General features: G+C 39.6%; 1 protein-coding gene across 2 annotated transcripts in view; it reads right to left on the reverse strand.

The window, feature by feature from the left end:
* chchd3a (coiled-coil-helix-coiled-coil-helix domain containing 3a) overlaps positions 1-12,336 on the reverse strand; it is an 83,480-nt gene extending 71,144 nt beyond the window's left edge. For both annotated transcript variants that reach the window (XM_037696015.1, XM_037696014.1), the window contains exons 1-4: positions 12,087-12,336; positions 10,550-10,783; positions 9,928-10,021; positions 3,655-3,748 (exon numbers count right to left, since the gene is read on the reverse strand). In XM_037696015.1, coding sequence (XP_037551943.1) covers positions 3,655-3,748; positions 9,928-10,021; positions 10,550-10,783; positions 12,087-12,167 — 503 coding nt within the window. In that variant the 5' untranslated portion in view covers positions 12,168-12,336. The remainder of the gene's footprint in view (positions 1-3,654; positions 3,749-9,927; positions 10,022-10,549; positions 10,784-12,086) is intronic.

Genomic DNA, 12,336 nt, shown 5'->3' on the forward strand with positions numbered 1-12,336 from the left:
CTCTAAGATGGTGTGATCCTCCAGGAAGCACTTCAACTGGGACTCGACTATTTTCTCCAGTACTTTAGAAACAAATGGGAGTTTGGAGACAGGCCGGAAGTTGGAAACGACTGAGGGGTCAAGGTTTTTTTTTTTTCAGGAGAGGCTGGACGGCAGCATGTTTAAAGGATTTTGGCACCACGCCAATGGATAAACTACTGTTTACTATGGCAAGAATGGACGGACCTAGAGTAGGAAAAACCTCCTTTAGTAGTCGAGGGGGGACCACATCAAAGGGGGAGCCAGAAGGTTTCAAGTTCCACATGACCTGCTCTAGAGAAGATAGAGTGATGGTTCAAAATGGTCAAAAGGAGCTACAGATTGAGGTGGGATGGATGGGTCATGAGTTGGAGGGGAAATGAGAGCCCTCGTGGTCGCAATTTTTTCCAAAAAGAAATGTAGGAAGTTGTCCCACAGCTCAGTCGAGGCTTCCAGAGGTGATGGCTCAGTGAGGTGGAGAACAGAGTTTAGGGTGGAGAAGAGGACACGTGGGTTGTGAGAGTTTGAGGTAATTATATCAGAGAAGAATTTTGATTTAGCAGCTTTTACTGTTTTCTGATAACAGCTCCAACTCTCTTCAAGTATCTGTAAAGAGACCTGAAGCCTTTCCTCAACTTTCGTTCCGCCCTCCTACATTGCTGCCTAGCGGCCTTTGTGACGTCACTCAGCCAAGATTTTGCTCTCAGTTTTGATTTTTTGGTTTTAACAGGTGCAACATGATCCAGAGTCTTTAAGCAGACAGAGTTGAACTGGGATGTCAGCTCCTCAGTGGTGGTGAGAAACACTGGGGCCTGAATGATCATTTCAGAGTTATAAACATCTGTGAAACGTGTGGCAGTGAAGTGGTTAATGGTCTGGCTGCGGCGTGCAGGAATGCACGACTTAGGAGTTAGATGGGGGAGGGTGAACTCAAACCGGACTGGCATGTGGTCTGAAAAAACTATCACCAATAATAAGATTATCAACAGTCATATCATGAGTTAAAACAAGGTCCAGTGTACGTCCGCGCTCTTGGGTGGGACCATTTACGTGTTGAGTTAAATTAAATGAGTCCAATAGATCTAAAAACCAAGGGCTTCTCAGGACAGCACACATGCAAATTAAAGTCACCAATAATGAAAACATGCTCATATTTTGGTGTGATTTCAGCCAAGAAGTCAGAAAACTCATTTATGAAATCCTTAGATCGAGGTGGGCGGTAGATGAGTGCAAATAACGTCGGAGGTGAATGTCCGAGTTCAAAGACGCTCAGCTCAAAGCTGGCGCGGGAAACTGGGATGGGCAGTTGTTTACAGTCAAAAGTTGATTTGAATATTGTTAATAATCCACCACCGCGCCGGTCTGATGGCCGCGGGGCGTTAAAACACAGACAGTTCTGTGGCAGTAATTTCGTCAAGGCGCTGAACTCACCCGGAGACATCCAAGTCTCTGTGATGCACAGAAAGTCCAAATCGTGCTCTTGAAAGTAATCCCTGAGGATAAAAGTTTTGTTGGTAACAGATCTTGCGTTGACCAAACACATCCGGATATTGTCCGAGGTGCAGACCGCAGCGATGGAGTTAGCGCGTGCTAATGGCCGCAGGTTTTCAATAACAGCCCCTCTAGGTCGGTCCGAGCTGCGCAACGGCTGACAACTCCCACTGGTTACCTGGTCCGGGCACGCGGGAAGCTGGAGACCATGACCGCCAGTTGAAGAGGAAGATGCAGCGCGCAGAGCTTTCAGCTTCACCAGCTGACCAGGACGTTTTCCTCAGCGTCTGAAGCGAGATCTCCGGGCAGGGAGGTGAGGAGCGCAGCGAAGGTAAGCTGGCACGTCCGCCAGCAGGGGGGGAGGAGGGGGGGTCCAGAGGTACGCTGATAATGGTCAATATAAGCGACTTCAGTGCCAGAAAAACGAAGATTCAAAAGTTGTTGTCTGTCATACACCAGCAGAGAGTTGATGTCACAGATGTGAAATGCAAAAAACAAAAATAATCCGAACACCATCAGCAGAGGTGGATTGCAAGCCATGTACACGGGCGCCATCTTACCGGAAGTAACCCGAATGAATACTTTCTAATAATAATTTCTTAAAGTGAAATAAAAATGCCAAAACACACCATGAAATATAAATCGTCTTCAGTGACTGTTCTACTTTGTTACAAGTTTATCAAGTCTTTGATTTACTGTTCTTTTTTTTTATTTATTTTTTTTTAATAAGGATAAACTCTTTTTAAGTGATTAGTGTATGGATAGTGTTCAGCTTTACTGTATTTTCCCTGCACAGTAGTTTTAAAGCTGGTTTCTGTAAATAATAATAAGCAAGCCAGTATTATATTTTGCAAAAGTAAAAATTGGGAGAAAAAAAAGAAAGGAATGAAATACAGTAGTCCCTCTGTACTTGGCTGTTCGTTTATCGCAGACTCGCTTTATCGCATCCTGCTGCAGCTGATCAGCTGTTCACCGTGGAGAGTAGAGAAGTGGGCGTGGCCAAGAGCGCTTGCAGGTGGCAAAGAGCAGAGGAGGCAGGGAGCTGAAATCATGACATTCTGTGCTCTTTTAGAGCGTTTAGAGTTTAGAAACATTGTTTAGAAACATTGTTTAGAATGTTGCAAGAGTGTGGAAAGGGTTTATATATATAAATAAATAAACTACTACTTACTACTTGTACTACTATTCCTATTTTGCTGTTTTTCACTTATCGCGGGTCTTCAGGGTACGGATCCCCCGCGATGAACGTGGGACTACTGTATATGTGAATTTGGCCTGCGCTAACAAAATCAAACATGCTGTACATTTGTAATTTTATCTTCTCTAGACATCAGTATTTGCTGTAGTTGTTTAAAAAAAAAATCCAAAACAGAAATAATTAATCAGAAATTAACATTTTTTTAAACGGTTGAATTTTTTTTGCTTTGAATGGGGCATTAAACAATAGGTCAGGTGCTCGGTTAACTCTACCTTCTCAACCAAATAAAAACTGAACAGAAAGGAGCAACACTGTTTTGATGGTAAATCTATTTTTAGGTCACACAAACAAAGGCTAGATAAAGAAAAGGCATAAAATGATTTAAAGAGAAGGGAAAGAAAATGGGAATAGGCTAAAAGAGTGTTTCTTCATCAGGGAGTGTTAATAGATCACCCCTCTACACCCAGGAAATTATCTCAGCGTTGTGCCCTCCTTTCTAAGACATGATTAATTGATTGCAGGAGAGCAGAAGGAGAGGACGACAGCAAATAGGGAGGAAAGGAAAATGTGCTGATGTGCTTCGGAAGAGAGGTAAATTGGAAACAGTAGGGATCGGAAAGAGTGATGCTGACCTTTTTGACTATTAATGAAAGAGGAGAATGGTTACATTAAAAAAAAAAAGTCAGGATTCTTTAAAAATGTTAAAAATGTGGTTAGGCTGCATATCAAAGGTCTCATTTCATTTTAAGATCAATGTTGCGATTTTATTTTTAATATTGTGAAAAATTCAAATATAAATTCTATATTGCAATTTATAAAGCAAGAAATCTGCTTTAGAAATTCCAAAAATGCTTTGTAACACCATTTTTTATTTTTTGCAAGAGAATGAAAATAATATTTCAGAGGGAGATCGTATGTGTAAGTATGTGTGTAGCCAGGAGTCTAACCATGCTTGCATCTCTTGCTCGGCTTTAGCCCTTTCTTGCTCCAAGCTTTTCTTCAGCTCATCAGCAATCTTCTTCCTCAGGGCCTCCTCATCCACTGAAAACAAAAAAGCAAAAGAAAAAAGTAATATAGATAAAAACTGTGAAAATAGTCAAAACAACTGATACTAGAGAACAAGACCATTCAGTAGACTTTACATCCTCAAATGTCAGTTTAAAAAAAGGCCTCTATCAAAAGCTTTAAGTTTTTACAAAAAAAATATTGTTCCCCTCAAAAACCATGTGCTTTTTATATCTACAACCACTCTATTCTTTAATAAAGCAGTCTATTCACCAAAGTTTATGCTCAATAATCCAGTTAAAAATCCAACAATTATCAGTCAGGTCATCTGGACGTTTTTTTTTTTTTTTGCTGAGACATTTCATCCGTCATCCAAAGGACTTTTTCAAGGACCTGACTAAACATTGTTGGATTTTTACCTGGATTATCGAGCATGAACTTTGGTGTTTGGAACCACTTCGGCATGGCTGCCTCAGAGGAGTTGACGGGGGAGAGTGTGGGTCCTGGAGGCCATTTTATCACCGACAAACTGTATTTTCCACCACTATGGGAGTGTGCTGTTTGTGGGACTCCATTTGTTTGGTGGCTCCTCAAATTGAAAAGTCCTTTGGATGTAGGACGAAACATTTCAGTAAAATAAGAAACCGTCCAGATGACCTGACTGAACATTGTTGAAGCAGCCTATTGTGTGTGCTTTAAAACAACTTTTAAGTTACAAAACCTAAACTATTTGGAAATGAGAAAGCCTCCTGGAGTCTGAATAGTTAAGCTTGCCATAGAATATTCTGTTTATTATTTACACATGCACATAAAATGACAGATATGCATTCTCCATTCTTAAAATCACAGTTCAATCCCACCCTGTCTCCATATATCATGTCATTGATGACATACGTGTATGACTCCGTGTCCTCACAGGCCTATCTTGGCAGGTAATTAAGCATGAAAGTAAAGATGCCGGCCAACGACCAGCCCAAAAAACGTGCTTTGAAGACAGAAGTGGCATGCGGTGTGCTGCAACGCTGCAGTGATGGGGGGGTGGGGGGGAGTGTCTAAATCCATCAAGATTAGTCTCTCACTGCATTAGTTAGATGGGATAATCCCTATTGTCAGAGTCTATTATTACCTGGTAACAGCAGACCACGGAAATCTCATTATACTTGAATCAGATTAACACTAAGAGAAAAAAAAAACCTAAACAACCAGGAATATGCAAGTAATTTATTTGAATAAACAAAAAATTTCCAAAGCAACACTGGCTCATGCACAAGCACTGAATTTAGACACAGAGTTAGTGTGTATTTTTAAAGCACTTCTTCTGATCGCACATATAGCAAACCTAACGTGCTGAAAGTCAGAGCTATTTTCTGCCTCTTTTTAAACACATAACCAAATATTTTTAAAAATTGTAAGCACTTTCAATATCAAATTATACAAAAATGACGTTAAAACTGATGTAAAAGCATTGATCAAGGTTCAGTAATACCACAAAGTCACAAACAAATACAAATACAAGCACGTGTTGTCATGTATACATGAACCTCGTGGGGTTCTGCAGCTTTGTGGAACAAAACACTGTCAATAATAATATGTCAAGTTACAAAGCGTTCTAATCATTTGACTAATTTCTACAATTTAAAAAGTATTTTTCTTTGTCTAAAAAACAAGTAACCCCTCCAAATAACTATCAAGAGGCAAACACAGAGAAGATGGGATTGGAAACACTAGAACAGACTGACAGATTACTACTTTTTAGTTGTAGAATACGTCCTCAGAGATCTAGTCCGCTGACACCTGCTGTTCAGAGCATGAGAAAATAATATCCATCATGTTTGACTGCAATCACAAACACCATTGATCTCACTGCTGAGGAGTCTAATTACAACTGTGTTTGGAGAAAAGAGACAACCTGTAGGTCTGAAACCCTAAAACAATCTGCAACAGACATCTATGTCACATTAAAGTAATTAAATTAAAACTGGTAAATATGAAACCGTAATAAGATATGACACGAGTGCTCCACTTTTTGTAATATACACTGGAAATGGACATAGGACTTTATAGATTTCTGGTGTTGGTAGATAGGTGAGAACATTAAAACACTAAAGATTAATATTTTTCCTTAAATTAAATAAAAAGTAACTTCTGATTATTTGATGTTGTCAACTAAAATATTTTTTTTTATTACCGTTGCCTTGGTACCTGTGGCTTCAGTGCTGGTATAAAGTTTAAATAACTTAATGACACCAAAGTAAAAACACAATGGTGCTTTTCATAAAGAGCTTTTGAAAATAATATCTACTGAACATAAATTACTCAGACAGAATGTCACCACAGACAGGTAAAATGAGCAACGCTGCTCTCTATGTTACAATACTAAGTAATGGCAGAACAAATCGGTGGAGCCATGCCACAGATTCCCCATCTCATTCATGGAAAAGCTGGCTTTGGGAAGCAAGACTCCTCCCTAAATCTCACACGTGCCGAAAGATTGCCAAGACATAGATAAATGCAAAAAAAAAGGAATGAATGAATGAATATCCATCCATCCATCCATTATCTTTTACCCGCTTATTCCATTTTGGGTCATGGGGTTGCTGGTGCCCATGTCCAGCAATCACTGTGCGAGGGGCGGGGTACACCCTGGATGGGTCGCAAGTCCATCACAGGGCCACATAGAGACAAACGAGACAAACAACCATTCACTCTCTCACTCACACCTAGGGACAATTTAGAGTTACCAATCAGCCTAACATGCATGTTTTTGGTCTGTGGGAGGAAACTGGAGCACCCGGAGAAAACCCACGCATGCACGGAGAGAACATGCGAACTCCACCCAGAAAGGCCCCTGGACCGGGGTTTGAACCAGGGACCTGCTCGCTGAGCGGCAGCGGCTCTACCAGTTGCGCCACCGTGCTGCGACTGCAAAATATATACAACAGAATATTTTAATGCAATCACCTTTTAATACCTTGTCCACTTGACTCCAAAATCAAGTAGCAATTAAATTCTGTGCTTAATTACAGAATTTATTTAAAGAGGTTACAACTGCGATATCAGCTTCAACTGTCCTTCCTACAATAACTTTCAATTATATTTTATAATTATATTTATAATAATCATGATTTTCAATATATACTTTCTTGAAGCATGCTATGAAAAGGAAAATTTTCAAAGTCCTCCAAGTTCAGGCAAGCAGCAGCAACCCTTCATATCCTCTCCAGCTTCACAGAGAGAGACTTCGTATTGCTAGTGAGCCCACGGGGTCAGCCACAGTACAGGTTCGGATATGATAAACACTGTCTGGGGTCCTTCAGGGAGGCTGCTTAGGGTTGGAGACAATCCCAGATTGACAGAGACCTTGTCAGTCCTGAGTAGGACATGTAAATGTTAAAAAGATTAAAAACTCATCATCTTTTTAGACGCATCTCCCTTCTGTTCCTTTCTACCAATCGCTGCACCCTATGGAAAAACCCACAGAGGAGGCGACAAGGCAGTGGTGCACAGGCTATTGGCAGTGGAGATAATAGACAAAGGCAAATTGCATTTCTCATCAGAAGTTTCATTAACCCCAGGACCCGCATGGAGGGCATAATCTGTAACATTACCACTTTCTCACGTTTCTACCTTGCGCTTAGTTGAATCACCGCGCACCTTTCACAAAATAGATAAGAAAAGAAAAGGGAAAAATGTGCCAAGAGCTTGGTTCCAGCTCAGGTAGATAGCACTCCGATCATCCGATTTTATCTTTATTCACAGTCTTTAGCCGATTCAAACTCATGTATGGATATAAAGGTCAAGCTGACAATTTTCACTAAAAACAAGAGATTGATAATTGTCACAAGTTTCCATTTTATGCACCCGCACTTTCATGTTTCTCATTCACATTCTCATGGCTACACCTGGGAGACATTTTTAAACAGACTAGTCCAGAACTGTGTGCGGGCTCTGGCATATGAATATTTATAGCGTATTGGAGAAGGTGTAGGAGGTTCAACCTTGACTATGGCGTAATCAGCACACATACTTAGTCAGGGCATGATTTAGAAACAGCCGACCTGCTGAGCGCCACACTCGATACCCAACTCTCGTGGACACACATAATCAATGTCTGCCTCATTAAGGTCGTACCCTTTGAGAATTGGGCTGAACTTTGCAACATTTTTAACGAGATTCACATTCACATTCATCACACCTTGCTTTCTTATTCCTTAAAAAGAGCATGCTCAGGCATGATCAATTGTACTCGTTGACTTTTGTTCACTTCTATAATACTTTGTGACCTTGGTATCCAACCTACGCTGCGAGGTGACCTCTAAAGCCACGACTGTAAATCGACATGTCTTCTACTCGAGGTTTTCAATGCCTATAGGCATGTGATCAGTCTCAAAACATTCTTATTGACATATTATTATTATTTCAGTCATTCACTCAAATACAAGAACTTCAGACAAAGTTGAGAAATAATTTTCAGGTGTGAAAAGTGGCTTTTGAAATATGAAGATGTATTTCTACCAATCCACAAACAAACACGGAGGTTCTTCGTTTTTATTTATTTATTTGCATTTAATCGGGCTCCTGAACTGGTGCTGTCATTTTAAGGGAACTTACAAAAAAAATCCAAATGACACAATGTAGGTATTTGTATCATATTAAACCCCCATGACCAGGTAAAAATTTAAGATTGTTTACAAATACACCTGTGCACCATTCTGTGGTCTTAAAATGTGTTGTATTGTAGGATATTTATTTTATTACTCCTTTATTTCTATAAGTGACAGTTACATGAAACATGGTACAACTGGCCACCGACAATAAGATTAAAAACAACCATATCATAGATTAGTGACACAAATAAAATACAAACTGTTCTTCTCAATGTTTGCTGCCTAATGCACGCAAGACACCGACTGAACATAGGTCATAGAAACTTAAAGAAACATATAAACCTTTAATGGGGCCTGTAAGTTTGTTGCATTAAACTGCGGAAGTGTCGTTTTAATCACTGAAGCCAGCGTGGTGTGGCATAAATTGCCCTTTTTTAATTACCTTACTAACTGAGCACAGTCAAGGATGGAGGAGCTTGCCCACCTCATGGATGCCACCCTGGAATGAATTTATGCCCAGGGTCTATTCTGTACTTCGTAATCAGCAGGTAACATTCAAACGTCCTTTGCATAGTTGTGAGAAGATTTGGGCATCTATCTAACAAAACAAAAAGGACAAAACTTTGCTTTGAGGTGGAAATTCTTAGGCTGCGAGTTTATCTGATTGTTGAGTGGGCACATAACTGATCATTTTTACTATGATGTAACCTTTGTCCAATACTGATGCTGAATGAACTGCCCATCAGGTTCCTCTGTGCAAACCCTGTAAGCCATGTCTAAGTGCTGTAGAGTTTATTTTTCTCTTAAAACAGCAGTCTATTAAGAGAACCAGAAAACAAGGCCAGCCTGCAGAAAACGCCAAAAAAAGCCCAGAGGATGCTTTCAGTCGCTGTTCATTACGTTACACTTTAAACAACCTCATTCAGAAATAAAAATGAATTAATCATGTCATTAACAGTTAAAGGATGGCAATAAATCATAATGTGATTGTAGCTACTGCAAGGCACATTTTAAAATTAAGACTAATTATAATCTCCATGAAAAGTTGGAGACAAACAGCTTAAGGTGGCCTGCAGTAAACACCCACACAATAAACATAATCAGAATTAAATGCAAAATAAATCCTTGGCAAGTTTAGTCCCTCGTAACCTTCAACTTCTAATTAAAAATGTTGCAAAAGCAGCATTCCATACATGCAGGTAAAAAAAAAAAAAACATTAAAGTGAAAAAAACTCCGTTTATAAATGAGTTTTAACTCTTGGTTTTCTTAAAAAGAACAAGATTAAAGATGATTAAATTTGTCTATAAAATAAATAAAAAAATGCACAAACAATTAAGTAAAGTATAATAAAAATAAAAATTCTGATAAGTAACATCAATTTTGGCTTTGTGGTGGTGGTTTGTGTGAAATAATTTAAAGAAATCCTCCAACGTTCAACTTCAACTCACAAAAAGGTTTTTTTTAAGCTTCTCTGTTCCTAAATTTGAACAAACACTACTTTAACCAGAATATTACAGCATCACAGTCAAAATTATGCTCCTGACAAACATATTTAGAGTTTCTTTTGTTATAAAAACAGATTTTAGGCCACGCAGACTAAAACTCACCTGCTGGTGCTGCAGCAGGTGGTGGAACTGGACTTGACTCAGGCCTTGCCACTGGCTCGGGGACTGGAGCAGGTGATAATGGACCCGCTGTGGGCTGAGGAGGTGAAACTGGTTCACAAGCAGCAGTAAACAGTGGCAGGGGATGTTTAGCTAAAGGCTCAGCAGGCTGCGGGGACAAAGAGTCCCCCAAAGGGAGTACGGATGCTGGCAAGATGGTGGCAGGCTTGAAAACAGGAGGGGAAGACAGGGGTTCTGATTTGGGAACAGGAGGAGAGGTTATCAGTTCAGAAACACATGGAGAAGCAGGAGGTGAAGTGGGTTTGATTAACAGAGGAGGAGAAGAAGAAATGCGTTGACTTATGTGAGAAGGAGGTGGTTCAACCACTGGGGGAGAAGCAAGTGAAGTGATAGGTTCTACCACTGTTGGAGCATGGCAAGAAACAGAAGTAAGTGGTTCAGTGGGAGCATGGGGAGAGGAAGATGTTCCCAAACTTACCATATCAGCAGAAAGAAGAGGAGCAGGTGTTGCTACAGACTTAAAAGCAGGATCAGGGACAGCATTAGCAGAAGCTGAAGATGATAAAGGTGCAAGCACCAAATCATCTTTTTGAGATGCCACTACCTGTTCTGTGGGAGGTCGAGGAGGAGGTGCAACCACAGTCTCTGTGGCAGCTGGAGCAGGAACAACAAGAGGAGGAGGTGACAAGGAGGTGAGTGGATCAAGATACTGAGGTATGGGCTGCAGTAGGGGAGATGGAGTGAGGTTTGGCGACACAGAAGTTGTGGAAGTAGGAACATGTTTCGGTTTTGGAGGAGCAACAGGTTCTTTCATCCGTTTGATGACATTTTCAGAAAGCTGTAAATGACAAAGAAAAGACCTTTTACTTCAAAGCAACCCATTACAAATACCTGCCATGACTTCCCACAAGTACGAAGACCTTAACACTTTGATGACAAAACAAAGCACTTCACTGCTTGAGAGGTATCGCAAACTTAAAAAAAATATAGAAACTGTTTACAAAAAACACCCAAAGCAGCAGAACATTATAACCAACATAGAGTGAAAAATTACTTTGTTTTATTGTAAATATTAATACCAGATACTGGTATGCAAAAGTAACAACAAAAGCACATGATCCCTCTCTGGAACACCTCTTATGAGTGCAGTCCATGTCTGAGAGATCACTTCTTTTTACAAGTGTAAGGTACCTGCTGCAGATCTGAAAGCAATCTGGTTTTTAATATTTGTATATACGATATCTGCTGCTGAGTAGGTGTTCCTGGGCCCATGCAGACATATTAATGAAAAGTTGACAAATCCTGATCATTCTCCCTCTATTCTAAATCTTTCTCTTTTATATTATAGATAAGAAAACTTAAATATTCCTTAAAATGTATCTGAAAAGCTGGCACTCAATCTCCATGCTTGTTTTGAATACAGTCCCAGCTGCCAGTCAACCAGATTAATTGAGAGGTTTTGTTTTATTTCTTTTTACACAATATGCCAATTTTTATTTTGGAAAGTTGAGTTTTTCTCTTGTCCTGGGTACAACTTATCAAAAAATGCAAACTTTCTATGTCAGTTCAAGTGAAACTAAGATTTCTACATCAATAAATTATGAATACTTACTCTATGGGAATGGTAGTGCTTATAGGGAAACAATTTAGCAGATATATGCTACAGTGCTGGGATAAACAGAAAAAAACCCATAGCCGTTTTATTCTGGCTTACTAAGAGAGTAATAATAGACAAAGACATGCTCATTAAAGTCTTACCTGATTGGTTAAAGCCTCTCAAATCTATATTTAACATCAGCTAGGTTTGGGAAAAGGTATCCAAGTTATCTACATTACATACCACATACATTCATACACAATAAATGAATTTATGAATCACAGAGCTGTATAATATAAATATGTGATGACAAAATAAAGCAGTTGTTGCATTAACATTCCGACAATATTAAGTTTACTGTCTCTAAACATGATTATAACTTAACTTTTTCTTTGTATTGCTTTCCTTTCACAAGTTTCCAATATGAGCCAAGTCTCTAAGCGCCATTAGCCTCCAGATAAGCCTTAGGCATTTTTGTTGGCACATTATTATTACTTTTTCATTCATAGATCCTGTTTCAGTAAGTTTGAATCACGTCACTTACCCGTATGCCCTTCACAACTGTAATATTATCGTTCTCGTCGGACTCGAATGACACTCGCCGGGTACTGTTGTTCGCTCCCATGATTGTCGAACCGAAGAAGTTTTTACAAGAACCCGTTATATAGGTCACTTGTAATGTGAAATATAGACATCCACTTTGATTTTGTTATGTTCACTTTAAAGCCAGGTAAAACTGAGGCCCAAACTCCAGTTTTATAAGGTCTGTGCTAGCGGAGCTTCCTTAGCATGAC

This window comes from Nematolebias whitei, chromosome 22, assembly GCF_014905685.2.
Source record: "Nematolebias whitei isolate Nwh7 chromosome 22, NemWhi1, whole genome shotgun sequence".
In the NCBI taxonomy this organism is placed as follows: domain Eukaryota; kingdom Metazoa; phylum Chordata; class Actinopteri; order Cyprinodontiformes; family Rivulidae; genus Nematolebias; species Nematolebias whitei.